The following is a 27,837-nucleotide window of genomic DNA, read 5'->3' as shown; positions in this document are numbered from 1 at the left end:
CATCCTTCCACGCACTTTCCCTTCGCTGGTCCCTCCTTTCCTGCAGCACATGTCAACCCCTGGGGCATAACTAGAAGTATTGGGATGATATTAAGAAAAGAAAAATTGAGGCTGAAAAAGATCAGGAATACAGTTCCTGATAATGAGACCTATTGGACATTGGAATAGTTTTTCAAGGGAAATGTTGGAAGCCACTTGAATCATTTAATATCAGGCAAGACAAGCTTTGTAGAATAGTTTGTAGGCAACAATTTTGCACTGACTACTGAATATGGATTAGATGCAAATCAAACAGGTCTCTTTGGGGGGGAAGGGATAACTCAGTGGTTTGAGCTTTGGCCTGCTAAACTCAGGGTTGTGAGTGCAGTCCTTGAGGGGGCCATTTAGGGATCTGGGGCAAAAACATTGGGGATTGGTCCGGCTTTGAGCAGGGGGTTGGACTAGATGACCTCCTGAGGTCCCTTCCAACCCTGATATTCTATGAATCTTCCGTTTTTCACTTCTATAAAGTCCAACCACTCAGGAGACAATTGCATTAGTTGGAGGTTTCTGCCTAAATGATCAGCAACTAAATAGATAAAAGGGTGGCCATTTAAACTGTTATTAAAAACTTTAGCTGTTGAGATTAATGGAGCAGTGAAAAAAATCTAAGAGCTGTTTTTCCAGGGTGGTGACTGGAGTCTCAGGAAGACAGTAGTGCAGCAATTTATATTCACGCGAAAGGTTTTTTTTGACAGTTAAGAAGTCAAAGGGTTAAATCCTGGACCTCGTGAAGTCAATGGAGATTTTGCCTCCTCTGTTGCAAAATGAGGTCTTTCATACTTTTTAATTAAAGAATCTATTTGTACAGTTTTCCATATATTGCACCTCTTATCATAACACACGTGTTGTTTAAGAATGAGTATAGTTAAAAAAACCCATCTGACTACATTTCTGAGGGAGAAGCCGGCAGAATCTGTAAGTGTAAGCACTTTGCATAAAAATTGGGCACAGATGTTTTTTGGTATGGTGGTTGGGGGTCATAAGAGGAATTTCACAAAAGGGACATCTGGGTTATCAACTGCATTTTGGCAATTTTGACGTATTTCTTGCTGGTTTTGGCACCCTCGTCATAGGCTTTCAGAGTCCTGGCCAGTTTTCTAGGGAACAGCAGTTGGAGTCATTTTTGTAGCAACTACGGGTCACCTTTGCAGAGCTGATGGGAGGACAGAGCTACCCCTCTGAAGTGTTTCTGCTGGTCTCTGTGCATACTAAAAGTTGATGCAAACGCAGGCACAAGGGCTCGGCAGTCACTGTGACTGGGAGAAAGGTGGAATAGCACATCTTCTCAAGTCCTAACCCTTCCATTGATGATGGGGGTAAAAAGATGAGTTAAGAGGGGGTAGGGAGAGAGAAAGGTGATCAGTTGATGGTGATCTAGGTAGGAGGTGGTTTTTTTTTTTTTTTTTGCAAAAGGGATTTGTTTAAATCATTCACAATCCCTCCCTGTGAATTACTAACCCAGAGAGACTAACTGTGCTGGGGCCAAGTGCAGAGAGAAGTCGGGGGCACCCAGCACCAGCAGCTTGACTGTGTTCTGCAGGGGAAAGGAACCTCCTGAATCAAGAATACAATAAGCCATAGCTCCAGCACTTTCTGACCAACTGACTTCAACTAGTCTAGAAACAGGAACTCTGGCAGGTGAAGAGGCTGGCGGTGGCTCTGATACTGAGGGGGAGCGGCAGGGGACAACATGTTGATAGCAGCTCTGATGGGGAACACGCGGTGTCTGTTACTTTAGTAGCGGAACCCATCAATCACTCACTGAGGATTCCACAACCCATAGACTCCAAGAAATCGTCTACAAGTTGAAACCAGTAAGTAGTTTAAATTCAGGGGGAAAAAAAAGAAAGAAAAAAAAAAGGTTCCCCTTCATCAAGATGGACAGGACAGGTGCGATGGGGGAGCTGCGAGCTTAGACATATTAGAGGTATGGGGGACCCTAATCTAATACTCCCAAATTCCTGAGAATGCACACACATTCTGATAAATACAATTCTGTGTCATTCAGATTCATAGATATTTAGGTCAGAAGGGACCATTATAATCATCTAGTCTGACCTCCTGCACAATGCAGGCCACAGAATTTCACCCACCCACTCCTGCGAAAAACCTCTCACCTATGTCTGAGCTATTGAAGTCCTCAAATCCTGGTTTAAAGATTTCAAGGAGCAGAGAATCCTCCAGCGAGTGACCCGGGCCCCATGCTACAGAGGAAGGCGAAAAACCTCCAGGGCCTCTTCCAATCTGCCCTGGAGGAAAATTCCTTCCCAACCCCAGATATGGCGATCAGCTGAACCCTAGCATATGGGCAAGATTCACCAGCCAGATACTACAGAAAATTCTTTCCTGGGTGGCTCAGATCCCATCCTATCACAGGCCATTAGGCCTATTTACCATGAATATTTAATTACCAAAACCATGTTATCCCATCATACCATCTCCTTCATAATCTTATCGAGTTTAATCTTAAAGCAAGAAAGATCTTTTGCCCCCACTGCTTCCCTTGGATCTTGCTTATTGGAGAAGAGTCTTTGAAGAAATATGACCACAGGTTGGTAACTACAATGCACACGAGGCAGTGCAGGAAAGTTTGTTCAACACTTTCCTGCACTGTTTGTTCCCAGTAAAAATTCCACCACAAGTGTGTTGTCTGTGTCTTTTGCTGGCAAAGACTGCTGAGCCACCAAATTACATTTTAGCGCTGTCAAACCAGAGCCATTCAAGCAGCTACAAAGAGCCCAGTGACAGAGACTCCATAATTACAATGAAATATGACCTTAATTAGAAGCATAAACGGAGAAAAAATGTATTTAAGACTAATTTCATTTGTTCATGCTGATTGTCTCAGAAATGGGGTCTATTTTCCCCACCTAAAAATAAAATGCAGTACTAGCAGTTCCAATCCTTACAAAGGATGAGAGGCCATGGGGTTGATTCTCCCACAGTTGAACTGGAAAGTCAATTTTCCAGGGTCTTGTACATTTCTTGAAAACTGAGTTACTCAACCAAAAGTAGAGATCTTTCAATGAACAGTTTTCCTCGTGGCACCCCAAATCCTTCAGGTCCTGAGTCCTGGATGGCATCGTCCCAAAAGCCAAGGAAACAGTAAATTTGAGATGTTTTCTGTCAGTCTCAAAGCTTGTTTTAATTGCCATTCACACTCATATCCTGGGGATGAGTTCCAGATTCAGTGCCAGAGTTCAATAAATAATTTAAAACATATCATTTATTCAAGTAAATTTACCTCTGTTTTCTGCTTATGAATTATAAGCAAGCAGAATGGGCTTTTCTTGAATGTATTTGTTATTTGAATTTTGCCAATTGTTTTCAATTGTGGATTGATTGCAAACAATTTTCTGTGACTACCTGATCATCATTCTTCAAGTTATGTTTCTTAGTTGTGACAGGTCAGATAAGTCACGTAGTGGTGCATCTGTTTCCTGTCTGGATGACTGTGAAAGAACTCAGTCATGAATAATCACGTGTGAATTTAAACTTTAGTTTCTGTGAATACTTACATATGACTTTGAAGTTTGCTTTCCAAGAGTATTTGTGCCAGTAGAACTAAATAACTCACAAATGGCCTATTTTTTCTGCAGTATAAATGATGTTATGTAACTAATTGATAGTAATGACACTGTATAAAATAACTGACAATAATAGAAAGAATTGTAGAAAGAATAGTAAATATGGCAGGCGACCAGCTTGGCTTAACAGTGAAATCCTTGCTGATCTTCAACACAGAAAAGAAGTTTACGAGAAATGGAAGATTGGCCAGATGACCAGGGAGGAGTATAAATTTATTGCTCAGGCATGCAGGAGTGAAATCAGGAAGGCCAAATCATACTTGGAGTTGCAGCTAGCAAGAGATGTTAAGAGCAACAAGAAGGGTTTCTTCAGGTATGTTAGCAACAAGAAGAAAGTCAAGGAAAGTGTGGGCCGCTTACTGAATGAGGGAGGCAACCTAGTGACAGAGGATGTGGAAAAAGCTAATGTACTCAATCCTTTTTTTGCCTCCGTCTTCACAAACAAGTATGGGCTGCACAGCATGGGGAGGAGGTGACCAGCCCTCTGTGGAGAAAGAAGTGGTTCGGGACTATTTAAAAAAGCTGGACGAGCACAAGTCCATGGGGCCGGATGCGCTGCACCTGAGGGTGCTAAAGGAGTTGGTGGATGTGATTGCAGAGCTATTGGCCATTATCTTTGAAAACTCATGGCGATCGGGGGAGGTCCTGGATGACTGGAAAAAGGCTAATGTAATGCCCATCCTTAAAAAAGGGAAGGAGGAGGATCCGGGGAACTACAGGCCAGTCAGCCTCACCTCAGTCCCTGGAAAAATCATGGAGCAGGTCCTCAAGGAATCAATTCTGAAGCACTTAGAGGAGAGGAAAGTGATCAGGAACAGTCAGCATGGATTCACCAAGGACAAGTCATGCCTGACTAATCTAATTGCCTTCTATGATGAGAAAACTGGCTCTGTGAATGAGGGGGAAAGCAGTGGACATGTTATTCCTTGACTTTAGCAAAGCTTTTGATACGGTCTCCCACAGTATTCTTGCCAGCAAGTTAAAGAAGTATGAGCTGGATGAATGGACTATAAGGTGGACAGAAAGCTGGCTAGAAATTGTCGGGCTCAATGGATAGTGATCAATGGCTCCATGTCTAGTTGGTATCAAGCAGAGTGCCCCACGGGTCAGTCCGGGGGCCGTTTTTTTTTTTTTCCAATATCTTCATTAATGATCTGGAGGATGGCGTGGACTGTACCCCCAGCAAGTTTGCAGATGACACTAAAGTGGGAGGAGAGGTAGATACCCTGGAGGGTAGGGATAGGATACAGAGGGACCTAGACAAATTAGAGGATTGGGCCAAAAGAAATCTGATGAGGTTCAACAAAGACAAGTGCAGAGTCCTGCACTTAGGACGGAAGAATCCCATGCACTGCTACAGACTAGGGACCGAATGCCTCGGCAGCAGTTCTCCAGAAACATTCCTAGGTGTTACAGTGGATGAGAAGCTGGATATGAGTCAACAGTGTGCCCTTGTTGGCAAGAAGGCCAATAGCATTTTGGGATGTATAAGTAGGGGCATTGCCAGCAGATCGAGGGACGTGATCGTTCCCCCCATTCGACATTGGTGAGGCCTCATCTGGAGTATTGTGTCCAGTTTTGGGCCCCACACTACAAGGAGGACGTGGAAAAATTGGAAAGTGTCCAGTGGAGGGCAACAAAAATGATTAGGAGACTGGAACACATGACTTATGAGGAGAGGCTGAGGGAACTGGGATTGTTTAGTCTGCAGAAGAGAAGAATGAGGGGGTATTTGATAGCTGCTTTCAACTACCTGAAAGGGGGTTCCAAAGAGGATGGCTCTAGACTGTTCTCAGTGGTAGCAGATGACAGAACAAGGAGTAATGGTCTCAAGTTGCAGTGGGGGAGGTTTAGGTTGGATATTAGGAAAAACTTTTTCACTAGGAGGGTGATGAAGCACTGGAATGCGTTACCTAGGGAGGTGGTGGAATCTCCTTCCTTTGAGGTTTTTAAGGTCAGGCTTGACAAAGCCCTGGCTGGGATGATTTAGCTGGGGATTGGTCCAGCTTTGAGCAGGGGGTTGGACTAGATGACCTCCTGAGGTCCCTCCCAACCCTGATAGTCTAGGATTCTCTGATTTTAATAGTAATGAACAACAGGCATTTTGTTTATTCTGTTCCTAATATTTCAGAATTAGACTAGGTTATATAGTTATTAAAGCAACTAATAAACATTTTAACACATTCATTAACTCTTTGTTTGCTGTATACCTCTGGTCTACAGCTCAGGAAAGCACTTAAGCATGTTCTTAACTCTACCTCTATTCAAGAAACCACACAGGCAAGTGCTTAAAGTTAAGCATAAGGATTTTCCTGAATGGGGATGCTTTCTTGAACTGGGGCTTTAAGTGTGTACTCTTTTCTTAATACAACTAGGAATTTTATTTGATCTAGCTTCTTCCTTATATCACCTACACAAATCTGCAGTCTTACAAAGATGACTGGGAAGCAGTTTAATTATATCAGGAATTGCTTCACCAAAACATGTTTTCAGAATGCATCTGAGTCAAAGTATTCCTAACTTGTATGGGACATGAACTTGGCTTTGTGTGGTAGATAAACAGACAAACTAATAAGGTAAATGGAAGAATAGCCCAGGGGGAAATTGTTCTTCATTTCCCATAAAACCAACTTGCCAAAAGCAGAGCAACAGAGGAAGATGCTACCAACAATCTGTGCTGCTTTGAGACAATCTGACCACATCAGATAACACTTCCACCCCTCTAAAGAAAAGTCTTGTATTGTCACAAGCTCTGGAGGTTCATCAGGAGGTGGACACTAAAGCTGACAATTATGAATGTCAAAACCTGACATACTGAAAAAGAACTGAATATAGAAATTAAAATATAAAAAGATATTTTATGTTAAGTGACAGAGTAACTGTTGAAGTCCTAAAGAAACAGATCAGGAAGCTATTTAGATATTTAAAGTCTCTTTGATACAATGAGTTTTAGAATTGAACTTGTGATTGTCTTAGTACACAAATCTTCTGAGACAAGTAAGTTAACCTTTTGTGCCCCCAAAAACCAGAACTCTTCACTTTAATTTGTTTCTGAAGAGTGCTGTAAACTTGTAAGTCAATTATGCAAATTTGTACTGGCGGTCAATTGCCACTTTTGTTTTATATTAGAAATAATTGCTGAAGTTTACCTTCACCTAGCCAATTTACTATTCAACTTAAAAGTTTGTATTTAGTCTCTACAGGAATATTTGATCAACAAGGTCTATTTTACATTGTTGAGGGCAATTTTGAGTTTGGAAAAAAAAAATCAACCTCTGTGAAGTTTTCCTAATATTTTGGTTGGTTCTTACCATTTTATCAAGGGAACCTAACCTTTAGATCCTACAATCAGCTTTTCATTTTTCACAAATCCCATTCTGCCACCTTATTATGAATTTTGATTAGTTGTATAGAGACTCAGCCCTCCCCCTTGTTCATGAAAACAAAGACCAATTCAGATGAACTAAATCATGCTAGGGAATAAAAAAATGCACAACATGCTGCGGAGAGACTATGACTGTACAAAACCACAGATGTTGAAATTGGCCCCAAGTCACAAGATTTTTGCTAATTTAGCCATGGTAATCAACAGTTTACATAAAAGTGCTCTTTTTAAAAGCCAGGAATATATTCCCAAAGAGCTCCACAGTTTTCTTTGAAAGGTATAACAAATATTCTCTCTATATACTATTACTTACTTCTGTTTCTGCAAAATCTGTCAGACTGCTACTCCCATAAAAACGAACTTTAAGTTCCATAAGTCCATACTGTATTAGCAGCCCTCCCCTAGGACTGCACTAGTCCTTTGTTCTGAATTACTCATAAGGTACTGTACAGTAGAATGTCACTCTATGTTTCTGCAAATATTTTTGCTAAATGTTGCTATTTTACTAAAGGTTTCCAAAATGTCCAACACCCTCAATATTTTCAAAATATCTAAATCAGTACAACTTCATGCCTTTGTTCTGTTACATTGGGCAAGGTTTTAGCAGGAAGTTCAGATGATGGAGCAGTATCTGCAAAGTGGCAGTCATCCTTCCTCAAACAGACCCATTTAATGCTGCTGCTGTATGTTGGTATATTTCCTCGCAGCAGTTTATCGAACCTATGCACTTGTTCCTATCAACTCTGACTTGTTTGATTTTTCCGTAAACTGAACAGATGAATGTTGCACCATTTTGTTAAACGGGTAAAGGATCATTCCAAATATACGTAAAACAAGACTTTTTCTGGCTTCTCTATAGAAACCCTGTACAATTACTTAATCCCACTTTACCATATGATGTAACTGCATAATTTACAAGTCACGGCATAAAATCTACTTGCCCACACTTTACCCCAGTGACCAATGACAGTGAAAAAGCTCATGTTATTCTACTATCTCATCCAAAAATATTTCTTATCCTGGGCAAGAGGATGATTTTGCTTTTGTTTAAATCATGACTCAGTGTCTTTTAATATAAAAAGTACAGATTCACACATTTTATGAAAGAAGTTCTTACTTACATCTGTACTTTTCTTCTAGAAGACCCTTGGAAAGAGACATCAACCCAATCTTCAGGGACTGGACTCTGATTTTTCCTGTCCGACCCCTGAAATTGCACAAAACTATTAGAGAGCTTAAATACAGTTAATATTATAGTATAGGTTCATTTCAAATTCAAAACACCTGGCAAGTTATACAAACTATATCTAAATTCTTTAAACAAGATACTTCAGGTCTTTAGAACAGATAATCACATTAAGGGAATTCTCCTTCACAAAAACTAAACTTGGGTACACGTCATCTTAACATTTCACATTACCCCCAAAATGATGAAATTTAGCACTATAAAAATCATAGCCTTATTTGATAAATGTGATCTACACAACAAAAAGTACACACCAGCAGACAGCTGGGAAGCACACTGCACAGTGAGAGATGGGGACTGTAAAATGAAGCTGAGCTCTTGTACTGTACAGATTCATTAATGTTTTTTACCCACTGTGCTTCATCTTTCTTTTTAAAACATTTTGGTGTATCGATGCACCAGTACATAAACAGCTGAATGTAAATGCTAATTAGAGAATGTGGAGCTGTTCGCAATATGACTTCAGACTCATGCTGTCTGACATTTTAAAAAATATCAGGATACACACTGGGCTCCAAACGATACAATTTTAAACCCATAAGCAAAGTGCAGTTCATAATTGGTACTAATGTGATAAAGTTAGGAAATGGAGAGAAAGGACCATCATTTAAGAAAATTCAAAAACTGCACTAATTAAGGACTTGCTGATTTTTGCCTTTACTAATGACCCTTCCAACGCTGAAAAATATGCACATGCTTCATTTCTGACATGGTGTGCATGAGAGGAGTTGTTAAAGCAACACACACGTTTTTGTTTTCAAATAAACAAACAAAAAATGTTTTGAACCAAAAAGTGAAACAAATGGGAAATTTGTCAAAACCAGAACTGTTCACAGGAAAGGATCGATTTTGATAAATTGTTACTTTCTACTTCAAAAAATGTTGTCAAAAAATTCTGGACCAATTCCAGTCTCAATCTCCGCTCCCAGGCTCCTAGTCCAATTTCAGAATCTCCCATTCACCCGATTCTTTGTCCTCATCCCTGTTATTAACCGATGCCAGTTCTTCCCCCGATATACCAGCTCCTTGTCAGATCTACCTTCCCTTCCCCATCAATACCTTCCCTACTGGTTCTCTGTCCCAGCCTCTTTGCCCAGCCAGACCAAGTGTTTCTCTTGGCTCCTCATCCAGTCTCAGTCTCCTCGCCATCTACTGGCTCACATTCCCATACAGCGCATTTTCCTCCCCAGCTCCCAGTCCCCCGGACCAACCAGTCCTAATCTTCCTTCTTGCTCTTAGCCTTAATCTCTACCCATCCAAATCCCCAAGACAATTTCTCTCCCCCTTTTTCTTGCCAGCCTCCAATCCTAGTCCCCCTATCTGGGCTCTTTGTCTCAATCTACTCCTCCCAAACCCCAAACGTGCTCATTGCCTTAATCTACTCACACAGCCCCTCAAACACAGGGTGGAAGAGGAAGCTGCCTGATTTGAATGCAGAGGGATAAAGAACCTCTCTTCCGCCTCTGCATTTGAATCAGGAAGCTTCCTCCTCTATGCTACCAGGACCTGGACCTGACACAGCACATATTAGCCCAGAGCTGCAACTACAGGTTAAGTCCCGCTCAGCCTAGGATGAAGAATGCCCAGTACACAGAGCATCTTTGGGGAATTTAGCTGTTAAAATATAAAAAGTTTGCACTGAGCATGTGCAAAATGCAATTTTGCACAGGCCTATAAATTGGCCATATTTGGGTGCATTTTTACAGGGATAGGAAACCAAACATCCCTAACACCAAAGCCACACCTCTCGTCACCTTCAAGTCCCTACTTCAAAGCATGGAGATGCTAGAGCTTTCCAAAGAAAAGGTCACCAGAATTTTTTAGGCTGGGCAAAACAAGGTATTTTTCCTGGCCTCATTTTCTCAGAAACAGCTGAACCATTTTCACTGTTATTTTCAAAAAAAATTCACACTTAGCATGGAAAATTTTAGCCCAAACAGTTGAAGTTTTGCCAAAGTTATAAACAGCTGAAAACAGGTTCCTATAATGAGAAGCGGATAATCTTAATAGGGCACAGTGCTACCAGCCTGACCTATCATTTGAACGCAACACTCCAGAGTCTAACGTCACTATACTGATCTAATGACATTTGGTATGACACAACTCAGATGCATCATCATAAAGATTACATGGACAAGACAATGTAATTTACTGTGCACCTATCACTGCAGCAACTCAAAGTCATGATTTGTTTGTTACTTCACTGTGGGATCCAAATTGAGAAGAGTCCATAAAACCATTATAAGATATGTTGGAGCAAAGTTGCCAGTTCTTGATTAAAAGAGCACAATATGTGAGCCAGCAGGAAGACTGGAATTTGCTGCCATTTGACCTAATTTCAAGTAAAAAAATGGGACAAGATAAAAAATTATAGTAAATACAACATCTATGAATGGATCACTGGCAATTTTACAACAACAAAGCCATGATTCTTTGTAGGAGGAGCAAACCACAAATGAAAGATAATGAGGTGGCTCTAGGAGAACAGCTTTGAGTCTTACAGAAAAGCTTGGGTCTATAACATTGCCTAGCATACGCATCACAGACAATTGGACACACAGAACGCAAGACAAAAAGCACACCCAGCCTTTCAAACAGGCATTTATACAGAAAAGACCCCTCACTTCAGGAGACCTTGACATTTGAAAAGATTAAATTTCCCTCCAAAATACAACCACCTGATAAAGTAGTTACAAAACCAGCGGAAAACCCATACAAGTTTCCCTATGGACACTATGTGGTTCATTTAGGGTTCTTTGAATTACTTTCAGATAAAAAGAATGGGTCATTGACCACCATAGGGAAACACACTATACACCACATATTGTGTTCACCTTAACACAGGTGAAGCAACTGCTTCGGGGGGGTACTATATTTTACTGTAATCTATAAGCTTGTTAGCCCATTTCCATGTAAGTGACACATATATTTCCTAAGACTGGACAATGTATGATATCCATAAGAGATAATTATGTACTTATTTATTTATATGTGCTTTCAGATTAATAAAATTTATGTAAGTGTCCTAGTGCAATAACCTACCTGTGAGATTTATTTAAAAACCCATACGAAGTACTTGACTCCTCACACAAACACTTCTCTTCCCTCTATAAGACATTTAAAACTATTTCACATTGTACCTATAAGTTATATTTTCAATACTGTATTTTTAAAGGTGTTCTAGACAAGCCAAAATTCTCTCAAGGAATCGAGTTTAAGGCTGAAACATATTTACAGGCAGATGCTAATCAACAAAATAACCTTTTGGGTCCCTGAGAATATAAAGGCTGCAGGGAGTCTGCTCCTTTTTTCTATCGAGCTTGAAGAATTAATAATTCTCCATATGTCAGAAAATAGCAAACACAACAGACTTCATTGTTGCCAACTGTCTCTAAAAAAAAATTGCTTCTTTTTAATGGCCATATACATCAGTAAGTGAGTTTTACCACAAACTGGGAAAAGTTCCATCTGCAAACCACTAATTAAATCTCAGGTTGACAAACAGATGCTTTTGTAGGAAGTTTAATGATTTGAAACACTGTATATGTATAACATGATGCAATAAACAAAGGAAATGTCAGGAGACAAATTATTTCCTTTCTAAAGGACATTTCAAAAATGGCAATTTAAAATGATTTCCCAATCTTTAATATTTTTGGGGATGGAGAGCGAGGGGGTGAAGATGGAAAGAGAAAGAGAATATTTACTCTCTAATTTTGAGTGACTAATATTTTTCATATTTTGTACCCTAAGACTTCTGTAATCAGTCTAAAGAGTTTCGTTTCAGACATCATATCAACACTTTCAACACAATAACCAAATAATGTTCCAATGATAAATACAGAGGAATCAGAAGTTAATATTCTCCTTTGACACTATCCATTTTCTGATACTAAGCATGCAACAGCTTCCAAGTCAAGGAATGTATCTGAACCTGCCCCTCTCTCTGTTTTCCACTGATACATTTGTGATGAACTGGAAAAAATGTAAAAAGAAAAGGAGTATTTGTGGCACCTTAGAGACTAACCAATTTATTTGAGCATGAGCTTTCGTGAGCTACAGCTCACTTCATCGGATGCATACTATGGAAACACTTTCTACAGTATGCATCCGATGAAGTGAGCTGTAGCTCACGAAAGCTTATGCTCAAATAAATTGGTTAGTCTCTAAGATGCCACAAGTACTCCTTTTCTTTTTGCGAATAGAGACTAACACGGCTGTTACTCTGAAACCTGGAAAAAATATCAGCTCTATTTCTTATGAATATTGTGTGTGTCTCAGTTTCCCTGTTCAACAGACTAACACGGCTGCTACTCTGAAACCTGTTCAGCTGTGTATTGCTACCTGCCTGAAAGCATAGAGTTAAATCGAAGGAAGCTGTTAAGGCGCTGATGAGGGGCCCAGAAAGAAAGTTAAAATAGTGACATGATAAGACAGCCAGGTACCCAGCTTTAAGGGAGTTAAAACAACAATGGCTGGGCCATCAGTTGAGGGGAGAAGTCACCTAGCTGGTTGTATCCAGGCTAGGATATCCTATGGATGGCTCTGGAGCTGTGAGACTATCCCACTTTGCAGAGTCCTAGAGCCTAGGCTCAAGCCTCAGCCCAAATGTCTGTACTGCAATTAAACAGCCCCCTTAGCCTAAGCCTTGTGAGGCCCAGCCAGCTGTCACAGGCCAGCCACAAATGTCTAATTGCAGTGCAGACATACACTCAGAGACAAGAGAAGACTGCAAAGAACCTGGGCTTTTTCTCCCAGCTCAGAGATGGAAACTAAGCCAGATCTGCACCAGTGATGAATAGAAAGGTTAAACTTAGGTAAGAGAACATGCACATAGGTCTCTTATTTTAAATCCACTTTTCTAAGCACTGTGTATCTTTTGGGCAAAATAAATCATGCTTTGTTTTGAAGAAGCTGTCTCTTACTGCAAACGTATACTGTCACAGACTCCCAAAGAGAAACCCCATGGTGTGGGTGGTGTCTTAGAGACCTTGGAAGGCGGGACTGAAATTCTCTTATTTCTCCACAAGCAAGGCAACATTGTCAGCATAATCTTGGTCTGTGGCACCCATCGGACTGCAAACGAAGCCCTGATCTGAGGCTGGGCAAACTGTGGACGCCACCCCAGGAGAGAAAAAGGCCTGAGGCCTGAAGTTTGAGGAGGTGCACTCAGAAAGACCCTTAGTGAACCTAGGCTGGTAACAGTCACATTAGTTATCTAAGGGCACAGCTTTCAGACCCTTCTGTGGCTCCCCGTCCCCTAAGAACTTCACAGGATAAATACATGGTAGGTAAAGCGCCTCGCTGGTTTATAACTGCTGGTTGGTCAGTCAAAATGTAAATGAACCTAACAGGGGTGAGGGAGGAAATTCTCCTCAGTAGGTTGGAAAAAGGGAACTTGGCACTGGGGAAGATGGGAATCCCTCATCTATCAGAGGCCCACTCTGCTGGGGATCCTTCTGGGCCCACCCCAACTAATCATAAGTATTTGGGTGACAAGAGCATATGGAGAGAGTTCCTGTGCCCCACATATGTACCTCCTTCGTGGGGGATCATGAGGGAGGAGATCTGTAATGACGTACATAGAAACTGATTAGTGATGTTTTAATGAAAACTGTATATTGGTGTGATTTTGGGACTGTTTTACTGTATGAAGTTTAAATCAATAAGGTGCAACAGCAGAGGGTTGAGGGGGAGGGAGACAAGAACCGCCCTGGAGTACTTGGGAGATGCCTCTGCTCTGTTCGTTTTGAAGTGGGAAGAGATATGTGACAACTTGGGGAATCTATGTACAACATATGAATTCTGACTGATTTTATGAAATCTACAAATAAGTAACCTATAGTGTGTATTAAAATCAGCCATACACATATCAGAGATCACATACCCTATCTGGAAACAGCTACAGGACAATCAAAGCAGTCATTTACATGGAATGACTCTGCCTGGCAATACAGTGAAATTTGGCCAAGCTGCAGGACACTGGTTTTCTGTCCCGTTCATCTGCAGGGAGGAGGGTTGGAGAAGTGGAAATGCTGCAGCAGCAAAAAAGCAACAAGAAATAAGGTGTTGGAACTGACTTTGAAAAATTCAAACTCTATGAGGTCCAGGAAACACAGAGACGTACTTTCCAAGCTAGAAGGAACCTTTTGATCATCAGATCTGAACAAGCTGGAGGGAGCGCGTTACATGGGCCAAGAGAATGAACCTGAAAGCTGATCAGGAGCAGAGGAGGGTCTGGGGACCCTGAAACAACTGAACTAACACCCAGTGAGCACTCAGTGTAGTGGGGACACTGGAAGGAGGGATTTTGTGGGCAGATTTTGTCCAGTAGGGGGGCTCAACCAAGGCTGTGAGAGAAATATAAGCTTGGAAGAATTTGATTTAAGGGGGAGTAAACATTCCACTGTATATACACAAACCATAGAAAAATATTTCCATTGATGAGAAGCAAAATTTACAGATAAACAAAGTGAGAAACTTCCGTTTAAGAACTTAGAGCCCCACCTTAATGTGTATAAAACGTGTTGTAATGAAGGCTGCATAAAGCACGTATTTACAACTCTATTAAAAATTATGGTCTGACCCCTCGCCACTGAATTTTCTGTAACTGTGAACATTTAAAATGACAAGAACTGAAAAAGTGGTTAAAAATAATCAAAATTATCTGTCAAAATTATAAAAAAAAAAGAGAATCAAATTCTGACAAGCTTACAGATACATAACTATACAATAAATGACTGAGATGTTCCCTGTTGTAGCCCTAGAATTGTGGAGTTATTTAGGTAGAGTAACTGATTAAAATAATTCTGAGACACAAGGTGAGTGAGATAATATCTTTTATCAGAGCAACTTCTGTTGGTAGAAGGTACAAGCTTTTGAGCTACACAGAATTCTTCAGGTTGGGGAAGGAAGCAGAGAGTGTCTGAGCTAAATACAAGTTGAGACAAGATTGTTAAGGAGAAGGGGTAACCTGTGGTAGGCAGTCACTTGAAATGAAGTGGGCAAGAGTGGGTTAGACTGTTACCCATAAAGGGTTTGAAGTGGGCAACTAAGGGTAGAAGGCAGTGTGGCATGTTACAAATTGCTGTAATGAGCCATAAAACCCCAGTGAAGGCCACACCTTTTGATGTCATGAAATTTATGAATTAGTTATAGAGTTATGAATTTAAGTTCCCAGGCTTGCCTTTTGAAGGTGTTTTGCAAGTTTCCCTTGAGGACAAGTATTGAAAGGTCAGAAACAGAGTGATCACTTTGTGAAAAGTGTTCACCTATGGATGATACGGTGTTTTTGTCTTTTATTATTTTCCTGTGAGAGTTCATTCAAAAACGTAGTGATTGTCTTGTTTCACCCACATAGTTGTTACTGGGGCATTTGATGTACTGAATGGGGTACACCACGTGTTGGATAAGCATGTATAAGACCCATTAATCTTGAAAGGTGTGTTGTGGAATGTACGATCATTGTAGCAGTGGAGAGATACCTACTAGTTTTTCATCTGTTGTTCTGGCAGGATCTGGTGCCACTCTGAGTTGGTGTCCTGGTTTATGGGGAGTTTGCTTCTGATAATGAGCTTGGAGAGGTATGTGTGGGGGGCAGGGAAATTTGGTAGTCTAAAGACCAGCAGAGGGGCTTCCTGAAAGATTTCTTTCAGGATATTGTCCCCATGAAATATGTGTTGTAATTGATTGATGATACCTGTAAGGGTTCCAGTGTGGAGTGGGAGGCGACAATTATAGGGAGTGCAGTCAGTGAGTTTCTTCTTCCTGCAGTGAAGCAGGTTCGCCTGGGGTATTTGGGTGGCCCTTTCCATGATGCAATCTACTCTTCTGGTGCAGCATCCTTGTTTGGTGAATGAGGTTTTAAGTGTGTTAGGTGTGTATCTTGGACTTTCTCCTTGGAGCAAATTCTGTGGCATCTGAGTGCTTGACTGCAGGTAACAAATTTCTTGGTGTGTCTGGGATGGTTGCTGGATCTGAGGAGGTAAATGTGATGATAGGTGGGTTCCTTGTATATTATTGTTTGCAGCATTTTTTAAGTTGATCATGGTGTCCAATTGATGCTGGTATGGGAGTGGTCTAGAGAAATGTTGTAGTGGGTAGTGGTAGTGGTTGGGTAGTGGTTGTTTAAGTTGTGGTGCAAGTCCATCCGTCCAGAGAATGAAAATATCATCTATGTATCACTGGTTTCGTGGTGCATTTTTCTAGAGATTCTTCCTCAAGGTGGCCCATGATGAGGTTGAAATTGGGGAGCCATCCTAGTACACATGGCTGCAAAGTGTTTGTCGTTAAATGTGAAGTGGTTGCGGATAAGGATGAAATGGATGAGTTCGGTGATGTGTTTTGGGTGGATTTCTGAGCATTGTGTATTATCTTGTGTGTGTCTGAGGCAGGCAGTGATGCAGTCATGGTGAGGGATATTGGTGTATAGGGAAGAGATAGTCATGGCCAGGATGGTGTTCTGAGGGAGGTTGTTAATATCATGGAGTTTCTGGAGTAAATTGATAGCTGCTCCTTTGTCCAGAAAGTAGTTTAAGGGTGGTTTCTATGAGTCTTGATACTTCTTTGGTAAGAGTGTCATGGCCAGATATGATGGGTATGCCTGGGTTCCCCGGTTTGTGTGTTCTGGGAAGCATGTAGAAGAAACCTGGGGTAGGTTGTGGGGGGATGTGGTTGCAGAGTTTTTCTTAGAGTTGTCTGGGGAAGGATTTGATGGTATCTTTAAATTCCTTTGAGTTCTTCATAGTAGGAGGTGTGAGAGTTGTCTTTGGCCTCATTGACATAGTCATCGCAATTAAGGACTACACTAGTGTCCCCTTTGTCTTCAGGTTTGAACACAATCTGGTGGTTGGATTTCAGGGACTGTGTAGTTATCCCCTCAGTGGTAGAGAGACTGTGATGGATGTAGTGTCTTGAGATTTCAGTGTCAATTTTTTTTCCTGAGGCATTCGATGTTATGATCCAGTGTGTGGTTTTGTTCTCTGGGAATCAGATGATTCTTATTTCTGTCAGTGGGGATGTGGTAGTTGTAGATAGTGTCATCTTTGTTGTGAAATAATTCCTTAAGGAGGAAACGGTAGAAGAATTCTTTTTGTTCTCTTCATTAGTATATTATCAGGTTCTGTGGTTGGGCAGAATCAGTCCACTGGAGAGTTCAGATACTTCAGTTCTGGTTAGGCTGGGGTGGGCAAACTTTTTAGCCTGAGGGCTGCATCTGGTATGGAATTTTTATGGCGGGCCATGAACGCCTGGTGAGGGAGGGGTACTCTATGGAGTGTAGCATGGGAGGGCTCTATAAGGGATGTTACCGAGGGGGTGGGAAGGGAAGACTCATGGGGTGTGGCGGCTCCACAGCGGCAGTATTGGGGACTCCTACTGGCAGTGACACCAAGGCAGCCGTACCAGGTGCGGCCCCTGGGTGGTTTTGAGGCTCTCGAGGTCGGGGCCGTAGGAGACCATGAGGGGATTGGGCATGCTGCTGCGTGGGGGGGAGAGGGGGGAGGGGCTGCCACATAGGAGCAGGGTTCTGATCCTGGAAACACTGTGGTGAGGTCACGACTACGCAGCGTGACTCTGTATGCTGGAAGATGGTGCTCATCAAGGGAATTATGAGTTAGGGCTGGGGATCGCCAGGCAGGTGGAGCGGGGCAAGCTCCTGACCCCACTCTCTGGCGGGAGCACTGGGCAGTCAGAGCGGGGCAAATCCCTGACCCTGCTCCCCAGTGGGAGCTTGAGGGCCGAATAAAAACGTCTGACGGGCCGGAAGTGGCCTACAGGCCGTAGTTTCCCCACCCCTGTGGTTGGGGTAGTCTTGCTAGGCGGATGTTGTTAGGGTGTTCTTCAGTGTCCATGTTGCCCAGTGTTCAATATCTTGGTTTCTGCGGGAGCCGGTTGTTAGTTGGTTGTGGAGTTGTAGTTAGTTTCACTTTTTGTGTTTGTGTTGGATGGCTGTTATCAAGTTTTTTTTTTTTTAAGAGTTATTTTGTAATTCTGGCCATTTGTTACCTTTAAATTTGGAATGGATGCTATACAGGTTGCAATGTTTTCAGTGCTTCTCTGGTTCGGCACCCAGCACAGTAACACTAATTGCCAAATGAAGGACACACCTCCTTTACATTTTTTATGCTTCTAGGGTAGCATTTTCCACACATACATACATACGCTTGTATTCCAGGGCTTTTGAGTAGGTGGGATAAGAAACAGGTGATTTTAAATACCCATAGTATCACCAGTGAATCGAATCAAACTCAGTGTCACCAGTGAATCAGACAGAAACTTTATCAATAGGAACAAATGCATGTTTTTCACTGAAGTATTAATTGAAGTTTTGCTATCACAGCTTTTCTCTCACCACCCAAAAAGAACATCTCAAAAAATAGGTAGACAAATCTAGAGTGCTACGCTCTAGAATCTTCTCTTCTCTACACATCATGCCAAGTACAACCCCACTGAACTCACTGTACACATGGTATACATTTTGTGTATACTACACTGAAACAATGAGCTACACGCTGTAAATAAGAACATGTTACTTACGTATCATACACGTTGAGCAGCCAGTTGAGACACATATCTACACAGAGAGGAACATTCACCAGGTCCTTGTACTTCTCTTCAAGTCCAGTGTAAGTAGTAGTGAGACAACTGATCACATCCTGGACACCAAGGAGCTGGTCGTTTTGGCTCAGCTTGTGCTCTTTGAAAACTTCATTTGTTCTGTTCAAATCCAACAGGTCCACTAATAACATAATAAAAAACAAAACAAATAACAATGATGCCTCATCACTGGATTCACTGTTTGCCTCCTGAATCCTCATGTCATTATAGCATTAATTACAGGCAGGTTAGCTGAAGCAGCGGCTTAGCTGTACTAACACTGGTGAAACACTCCTGTTAAGCAGGGAGCTACAGCTTTGGCTGTTTTTGTTTCTTGTTTGTTTGTTTTCTGGGTTAGTTTGGGTTTTTTAATCTTACAAGCAAACAACAAAAACACTCTGCTACTCAGCATAATGTTTAAAAACAGCTGATGAGAACTGTATGATCAGAGAATTCTGCCCTCAGCTGCAGAATTCAGATGGGATTCCACTCACTTGACTGAGAGTCTTCTGCAGCGCTCAGAAAGCAGAATCTGGCCTTGACTGCTAAGGTGTCAAACTAGCATTGAAGGGCTCTAATAGTGTAAAGCTGTGAAAATTCTTTGATCATAATATTTGATAGTAATGTGCATTACGGATGCAATGAGGACTGATTAACTGAATAGTAGATGCAGAATTATGAAGATTTAAAAGAAACTAAGCCCTGGTCTACACTAGGACTTTAGGTTGAAGAAAGCAGCATTAAATCGATGTAAACCTGCACCCGTCCACACGATGAAGCCCTTTTCTTCGACTTAAAGGGCTCTTAAAATTGATTTCCTTACTCCACCCCTGACAAGTGGATTAGTGCTTAAATCGGCCTTGCCGGGTCGAATTTGGGGTACTGTGGACACAATTCGACGGTATTGGCCTCCGGGAGCTATCCCAGAGAGCTCTATTGTGACCGCTCTGGACAGCGCTCTCAACTCAGATGCACTGGCCAGGTAGACAGGAAAAGAACCACAAATCTCATTTCCGGAGACTGCGGGAACTGTGGGATAGCTACCCACAGTGCAACACTCCGGAAGTCGACGCTTGCCTCGGTACTGTGGAAGCACTCCGCCGAGTTAATGCACTTAGAGCATTTTCTGTGGGGAGACACACACTCGAATAAAACCGATTTCTAAAAAACCAACTTCTATAAATTCGACCTTTTCATAGTGTAGACATACCCTAAGGAGAAGCAGCTTGATGTAATTTTCATCTTATATTTTTATCCTGTTAGTCAAGGTGATAAAGTGCATAGTCATGCAAAATCTTCAGGCTCCCTCCATAAAAGAACACACTTCTGCTATGAATTTCTGATGGATAACAAGGAGTGGTGATACTAAAAAGCACACTCAAATGTAATAGTGATCATGAAAATCTAATTATCAGCTGGATGATGAGAAAGAAAAGGCGGCTTTTATTGAATTCTTTCAAGTCACTTTATGTAATGAAAAGAGGCATATCTTTGTCTAAAAGAAGGAAGGACAGTAAAAGCCAAATGGTGGCATAATTCTCAGTGACATCTTTAACTACACAAGTTGGAATTTTAGCAAGAAGTAGTGGCAGTTTCCTGGCATCTTTTCTCATATAACTACAGTATCTATAGCATGAATTTGAAACTCCATCATTCAAAACTGTTTCTTTGTGGGCAGAGTTATTAGTGTATTAACAGTATAAATGTCACTTCTCAATGGAAATAAGTCTTGACAGTTCTAGGATGAATTATAAATTGCTGTATACCAGGATAAAATAAGGACCCAAGAATAGGGTGACCAGATGTCCCGATTTTATAGGGACAGTCCCAATTTTGGGGTCTTTTTCTTATATAGGCTCCTATTACCTTCCACCCCTGTCCCGATTTTTCACATTTGCTGTCTGGTCACCCTACCCCAGAAGGGCATCAGTCTTTGTGCAGCGTCAGATTGGTTCAGCATTGCCTGAAAAATGAAATACGCAGAAAACAGACACCATAACGGCAAAAACTAGAATGTTACTGGATGTCTAGCTATCTTTCTTCTGCCTATGAGCAATTCAGTTGAACCTCAATGTTTTCTTCTACTACATAGAAGGAGATACATGATTTAAAGAAGCCTATGTTCCCTATCCCCGTTTTGTCCAATCCATTTTCCTACACACCTTTGTAAAAATGAGACTAAGGCAATAAAAGATTTCCTGTATATTCCTTGCTTTTCCCTTTCCTGACACATGCATATTGTACTCTGACTTTACAGCACTCATCCATACAAGATATTAGATTCTTGTAGGTTGTTTTTGAAGGAGAAGTTATTGTCAGATATCTCAGGCTTGGGAAAAAACACTACACATGCACAGGCTGGATAGGGGAGGACTAACTATAGCAAACCATTTGTTGGAATGGTAGCTACTATGCCTTGCAGTATCAGGGTAACATTATACAGTAGTTGAAATGAGTGAAATATACCCAAAATGGCACACAAGAAAATTAGAATTCAAAGATTGAAACATACACAGTACAATAATCTTTTATTTCATATTCTGGGGAGTCAGAAGCAAGACTATAAAGTACTATCAATCTTCAAACATATCCAGTCCAAGAGGGTTGAAGAGTATGTCATTTTTTTCACACCCCCTGTGCGTGAAATACAGGAAAGAACTCAGAATTGTAAGGTTTCAGAGTAACAGCCGTGTTAGTCTGTATTCGCAAAAAGAAAAGGAGGACTTGTGGCACCTTAGAGACTAACCAATTTATTAGAGCATAAGCTTTCGTGAGCTACAGCTCACTTCTTCAGATGCTTCAGAATTCTTCAGATTCTTCAGATCTGAAGAAGTGAGCTGTAGCTCACGAAAGCTTATGCTCTAATAAATTGGTTAGTCTCTAAGGTGCCACAAGTCCTCCTTTTCTTTTTTCAGAATTGTAAGGTTGTCATAACTGGTGTCCTTATAAATTGTATTATTATTCTTTCTGTGTTGGTAACTGCAACTTCCCCAGTATTAAAACAGAACATCTTCATCCTTGTTAGTTTATTTCATTAGGGCAACGGGAACTTCCCACCCCTTTTGAATGCTAAAAAGGAAGTAATAATGTCTGGAACTGGATGTTCCTAACACAGTGGCCTTTGCAATGAATACCTCTGTGCAAGCAGATAATAGAGCTACTCTGTTGACTCTAGGACTTGACATGTTATGCTTATGAAGATCTTCTACTAACAGCAGCGCTTAAGATGCTGGAGGAATTCAGCTTTTAAGCTTTATACCTCACAATACATGAAGGAACTGAACACACTTTAAGGGCAGTATAGTTAGAGCACTTAAAGGAAATATTTCATAGTTATGTAAATTAAGCTAATAAATCAATGCAAGTGTAATCATGTCTTGGATAAGACTAATTGCTTGTGGAGTATGGCAAGAAGGAATTTACCCTATCCCAATGTATAGCACTGCTCATCTGGCTGGTTTAATCTGGACATAGGAGGTAATCATACAAAGCCATTAGGTACTGCCCTCAGTCAGAGACAGTATACTGAATTCTACAGACCTGTGGACCAGGTCGCAATACCACGCACTCACTTAAGTGAAGTTCTTTCAGTTCATGTGCAAATCTATACCAGTGGATGAGTGGACAGAAAAAAAAAATCTCTCTTCTCAAAAGGTCAACTTTTTTAATACAGCAGCAAATAAGTTAGAGGGACAATTTTGTGTACTCCATCATATCCATGCAAATGAACTAGGTCAGTCTCTGGCTGCTGTACATGGCTACTGATAATTATATTTTGCACTGAAATAGCACCTTACATGAAAAAAATCTGAAAGCACTTTACTAGTATATTATACTAGTTTCAGAGATGGATGAATATCACAGAAGTTAAGTTTCTTGTTCAAAGTTGCACAGTGAGCCAGTGGCAGAATGGGAGAATAGAACCCAGGAAGCCCTATCTCCACTAACTCGCTCTTACCATTAAAATTCTATCTTTCTGTTGAATGGACACAGACTGTAAACGACAGCCCAAAACCTGGATTCCAGCAGGGTCCTTAAATTATGTATTACTTAATTGGGTTATGCAGCTCTACTACTGCGTTACCAATTTACACTTCAAAGTCAAAGTTCATTAAGTGTCAGTAGGCTTAACACTCCTTCAGTTTTGTCCTTGCATTCTTCTCAAAAAGGCCTTTTCACAGTTATGCACTCTGCAGCTGTGACAGCAAATTGGCACATTTCACAATCTACAGTGACCCTATTTGTAGTGATTCAATTTGACACTTTCTTTGCCTTAGTGCATAAGCCAGACATAAGCCTTTCTGAAGTGTTGTACATTCAGATACCTTTAGAGACATTCCACATTTAAATTATGAGAAATGATTTTCTTTTTTCAATGGAAGGCAAATGACAACTTGGTCCAAGGGGTGAATGAGAGAGACACAGCAGACATGTCCGCACCCTTCCTAAAAAAACCCCAAAATCAAAAGCAGAATTATAGATTTATCATTTTGACTCTCTTTATATATAGGCTACCCTGAAGTATCTGCTGATGGTGCGCTCTAAATATCTCAGTAGTAATCCTAAGAACAGAAATGTTCTAATTACTATGGTCACAAGGAATCAAACTGTACCTTTGGCTGGATGTCAGGTATTCATTTGTAAGCAAACAGTGACAGAAAGAACAACATAGATTTTTGAAAGTGTCTATAAAATCAGGCTAGCAAATATAGAGTTTGGGTAAAGGAGGCAAGAAAGTGTGTTTGGAAGCTGAAAATTCCTCAGATTAGTTTGCTTTGAGGTGCAAACAGCAATGCGTTTCTCAGCGATCCGTATGCCTCCTGAGTCGTCCTCCTGTATTAAATAAATCCATTTTCCAAAACACATGTTCAATTAAGTTCGCAGATTTCTTTGGCTGTCTCTCCTTTCTTCAACTTGACAGCTACATTCTCACACAAGAGACAATGAGATTCAGGACATAAGAGTTAAGAACAGCTATACTGGGTCAGAGCAAAGGTCCATCAAGCCCACTGTCCTGTCCTCTGATGGTGGCCAATGGCAGGTGCGCCAAAGGGAATGAACAGACAGGTTATCAAGTGATCCATGTCCTATCACCCAATCCCAGCTTCTGGCAAACAGAGGCTAGGGACACCATTCCTGCCCATCCTGGCTAATAACCATTGATGGACCTATTTTCCATGAATCTATCTAGCTCCCTTTTGAACCCCTATAGTATTGGGTATTTATAAGTAGGGGTATTGGAACCCCTATAGTATTTATAGTATTGACCTTCACAACATCCTCTGGCAAGGAGTTGCACAGGTTGACAGTGCATTGCGTGAAAAAAACACTTTCTTGTGTTTGTTTTAAACCTGCTGCCTATTAATTTCATTTGGGGGCCCCTTGTTCTTGTATTATGAGAAGGGGTAAACAATACTTCCTTATTTACTTTCTCTATACCACTCATGATTTTATAGACCTCTATCATAACCTCCCTTAGTCGCCTCTTTTCCAAGCTGAAAAGTCCCAGTCTTATTAATCTCTCCTCATACGGAAGCCATTCTATACCCCAATCATTTTTGTTGCCCTTTTCTGAACCTCTTCCAATTCCAATATATCTTTTTTGAGATGGGGTGACCAAATCTGCAGGCAGTATTCAAGGTGTAGGCGTACCATGGATTTATATAGCAGCAATATGATATTTTCTGTCTTATTATCTATCCCTTTCTTGATGATTCCCAACATTCTGTTCGCTTTTTTGACAGGTACTGCCCATTGAGTGGATGATTTCAGAGAACTATCCACAATGACGCCAAGATCTCTCTCTTGAGTAGTAACAGCTAATTTAGACCCCATCATTGTATATGTATAGTTAGAATTATGTTTTCCAATGTGCATTACTTTGCATTTATCAACATGAAATTTCATCTGCCATTTTGTAGCCCAGTCCCCCAGTTTTGAGAGATCCTTTTGTAGTTCTTCGCAGTCTGCCTGGAACTTAACTATCTTGAGTAGTTTTGTACATCTGCAAATTTTGCCACCTCACTGTTTACCCCTTTTTCCAGATCATTTATGAATATGTTAAATAGGACTGGGCCCAGTACAGATCCCTGAGGGACACCACTATTTACCTCTCTCCATTCTGAAAACTGACCATTTATTCCTATCCTTTGTTTCCTATCTTTTAACCAGTTACCAATCCATGAGAGAACCTTCCCTTTTATCCCATGACTGCTTATTTTGCTTAAGAGCTTTTGGTGAGGGACCTTGTCAAAGGCTTTTTGAAAATCTAAATACACTATATCCACTGGATCTCTTTTGTCCGCATGCTTGTTGACCCCCTCAAAGAATTCTAGTAGATGGTGAGGCATGATTTCCCTTTACAAAAACCATGTTGACTATTTCCCAACAAATTATGTTCATCTATGTGTGACAATTTTGTCCTTTACGATAGTTTCAACCAAATTGCATGGTACTGAAGTGAGGCTTACTGGCCTGTAGTTGCCAGGGTCACCTCTGGAGCCCTTTTTAAAAATTGGCATCACATTATAGCTATCGTCCAGTCATTTGGTACAGAAACTTGTTTAAATGTTAGGTTATAGATGACAGTTAGTAGTCCTGCAATTTCACATTTGAGTTCCTTCAGAACTATTGGGTGAATACCATCAAGTCTTGGAGACTTAATACTGTTTAGTTTATCAATTTGTTCCAAGTTCTGTTCATGGTTCTGTTGCTGGTCAGCTGGGTGACATTGGGAAAATAACTTCTTCTCTCATTGCCTCAGTTTCCCCATCTGTAAAATGGTAATAATACTTACACCTCCTTCGGAAAGCACTTTGAGGTCTATGGATGAAAAGAACTATATAAGAGCTAAGTGCTGTTATTCCTGCATCTTCCCACTTTGCAATGTGGGAGGAGGGAAAGAGAAGGCGGTTCTTCCCCAAAACTTGTTAAAAGCACCATGAATTAAGATGGATGGTTAGTATCTCCACTTCAATTTTGCAGGGGTCAGGCTGAAAGTCAGCACTGTGTTTGGATTTTGAGAGAGAAACCTTGTAAAGTGACATTTTTCAGCTGAGTCATTTGTAGTCATTTTGCACTTCATTAGTTCTGTGGAGACTTGTACTAACCAGTCAGCTGGATCCTGGACATGCAACTAAGGTTAGAGACCTAGAACAAAAATAAAAGTGCTACCACTAACCCACTGAGCAGAGTCTGAATATTCCTTTTGCACCTGTCATATTTTGATTTCTCCTTCCTTCCGGCAACTGCCTTTCAAATGGCTGCTGTGACCCCTCTTTCCAAAAGCTCCAGAAACGAAGGCTTTGTAGTATGAGCCACCCCCCAAACCTTGCAGTCCTGTTGTCAGAGGTGGGAAACCAGTACAGTCCCCAAGCGGTGAATCTGCAAGCAGGAGTCCTAGCCAATCGCTTGCTCCACTGGTACTTCAGACTGGCTATCCTTTCCTCTCACTTCTTCCCACATACTCTACAGACTACTGTACTGTAGACACTTGACAGTTGATTATTCCATTTATAATACAAGAGTCTGATTCCTGAGTTCAAATCAGAGGAGCTACAAAAGCCATACAATATTTTAAGCCAGTTGTTGCCAAATTTATAACAAATCCAAGTCTTGGCCCCCTCATGCACTACTATAACCCCCTCAATACCTCACACTGGCAAGGTTCCCATATCATACCTGTTTTTACCCAGTCTCTCCCCCTTACTGCTGTTCTCTCTTTTAATTCCTGTCTTTCTTCCTTTTCTATGTATTTAGTGGCTTTTTCCTTTCCATTTTTATTCTTTATTTTACCTTTAGCTGTGTCTCCCCCAGTCCCCTCCTCGTTTCCTCATCAATCTTTTTCCTCCAGTTTCCTATTCCTTCCGTCGTCCACTTCCCTCCCAGTTTCTTCCCCATCTGCATCTCCCCTCCCCTCCCGCCTTCTCCCTCACAAATTCAAAAAAACAAGAACAAACCATCAAAGCACTACTCCTCATTTTCCACTGAAACCGACCTCCTTAAGAGCAATAGACAGCAGTCCAAGGCCAAGTTAACTCTGCCAAAACAGTATATTTCTGTTTTTCCTTACCCTGACTATTCATAAGAATTCAGGGGAAATGCTGAGTGAAAGGATAAATCTCAAAGGAAGTTAAGGCCCTGAGCAGGCCACTCAGATGAGAATTTGGGATATCTTGTTTTGAGGATGAGGAAGCAATTGACAGTTTTGAATCAGAAGGACAGTTCTAAAATCAACCAAACAAAATCCCCAGATATGCTACTTCTAAGACTTCCAAAACTGTACATGTCAACCTTAAAAACAAGCCTTTAAACCACACTTTAATAATGAAATAACACAAAAGGACTTCTCAAAAGAGTGTACAATACGGAGCATGTGCAATGCACTCCTGCTTTCTGGATACCTCAGAGAAAAAACACTATATAAAGTGAAAACTATTGCTATTAGTAGTGTATTTGTTTTCCACAACTTTCCTCTATTTGTAAGGAACGTTTACAGCAAACCCATCTAATAAAGTTAGAAAATGGACTAAAGTAAATTTACAGACATTAAGATCCTTTACCTGCACCCCAACTCTGAGCAGTTTACACAATTTGAAGTTCACACAATAAGAGTCATTTTCTGTCAGGGCAAATATTTTTGTATTAAGTATAACAGTTATAAAAGATGATGAAATAGCCCAGTATTGGACTTGATGATCAGAGATCAGCTTCTTAATAAGAGTAATTTCCTATTGCATAGTATCACTTCACACTATGGATTGTATATATATGATGCACATTTTCAATTTTTTTCCCCATTTGCTTTTCAAAAAATAACCAGGGGAGAAAGCAAGTTAATTTAGCTCATTCCGCTGATCTGCCCTCCTTTGTATTCATTAACTTTGTTAATTCGTAACAGTGACAAGGGCCACGGGCAATTAATGTCATTTTTTGGTGTGAATGATGAACTATCAAGGAGACATCTGACCCCCCCACCTTTT

The 27,837-nt window shown here is 40.9% G+C and overlaps 1 protein-coding gene across 10 annotated transcripts in view; it reads right to left on the bottom strand.

Moving 5' to 3' along the window:
• UTRN (utrophin) overlaps positions 1–27,837 on the bottom strand; it is a 587,482-nt gene that overhangs the window by 88,954 nt on the left and 470,691 nt on the right. For all 10 annotated transcript variants that reach the window (XM_073337527.1, XM_073337525.1, XM_073337526.1 and 7 more), the window contains 2 exons: positions 18,797–18,998; positions 8,136–8,221 (listed from right to left, as the gene is read on the bottom strand). In XM_073337527.1, coding sequence (XP_073193628.1) covers positions 8,136–8,221; positions 18,797–18,998 — 288 coding nt within the window. The remainder of the gene's footprint in view (positions 1–8,135; positions 8,222–18,796; positions 18,999–27,837) is intronic.

Source organism: Lepidochelys kempii, chromosome 3 (assembly GCF_965140265.1).
Source record: "Lepidochelys kempii isolate rLepKem1 chromosome 3, rLepKem1.hap2, whole genome shotgun sequence".
In the NCBI taxonomy this organism is placed as follows: Eukaryota; Metazoa; Chordata; order Testudines; family Cheloniidae; genus Lepidochelys; species Lepidochelys kempii.
Note: the sequence above shows the minus strand (reverse complement) of the source record. Positions and strands in the feature narration are given on the sequence as shown.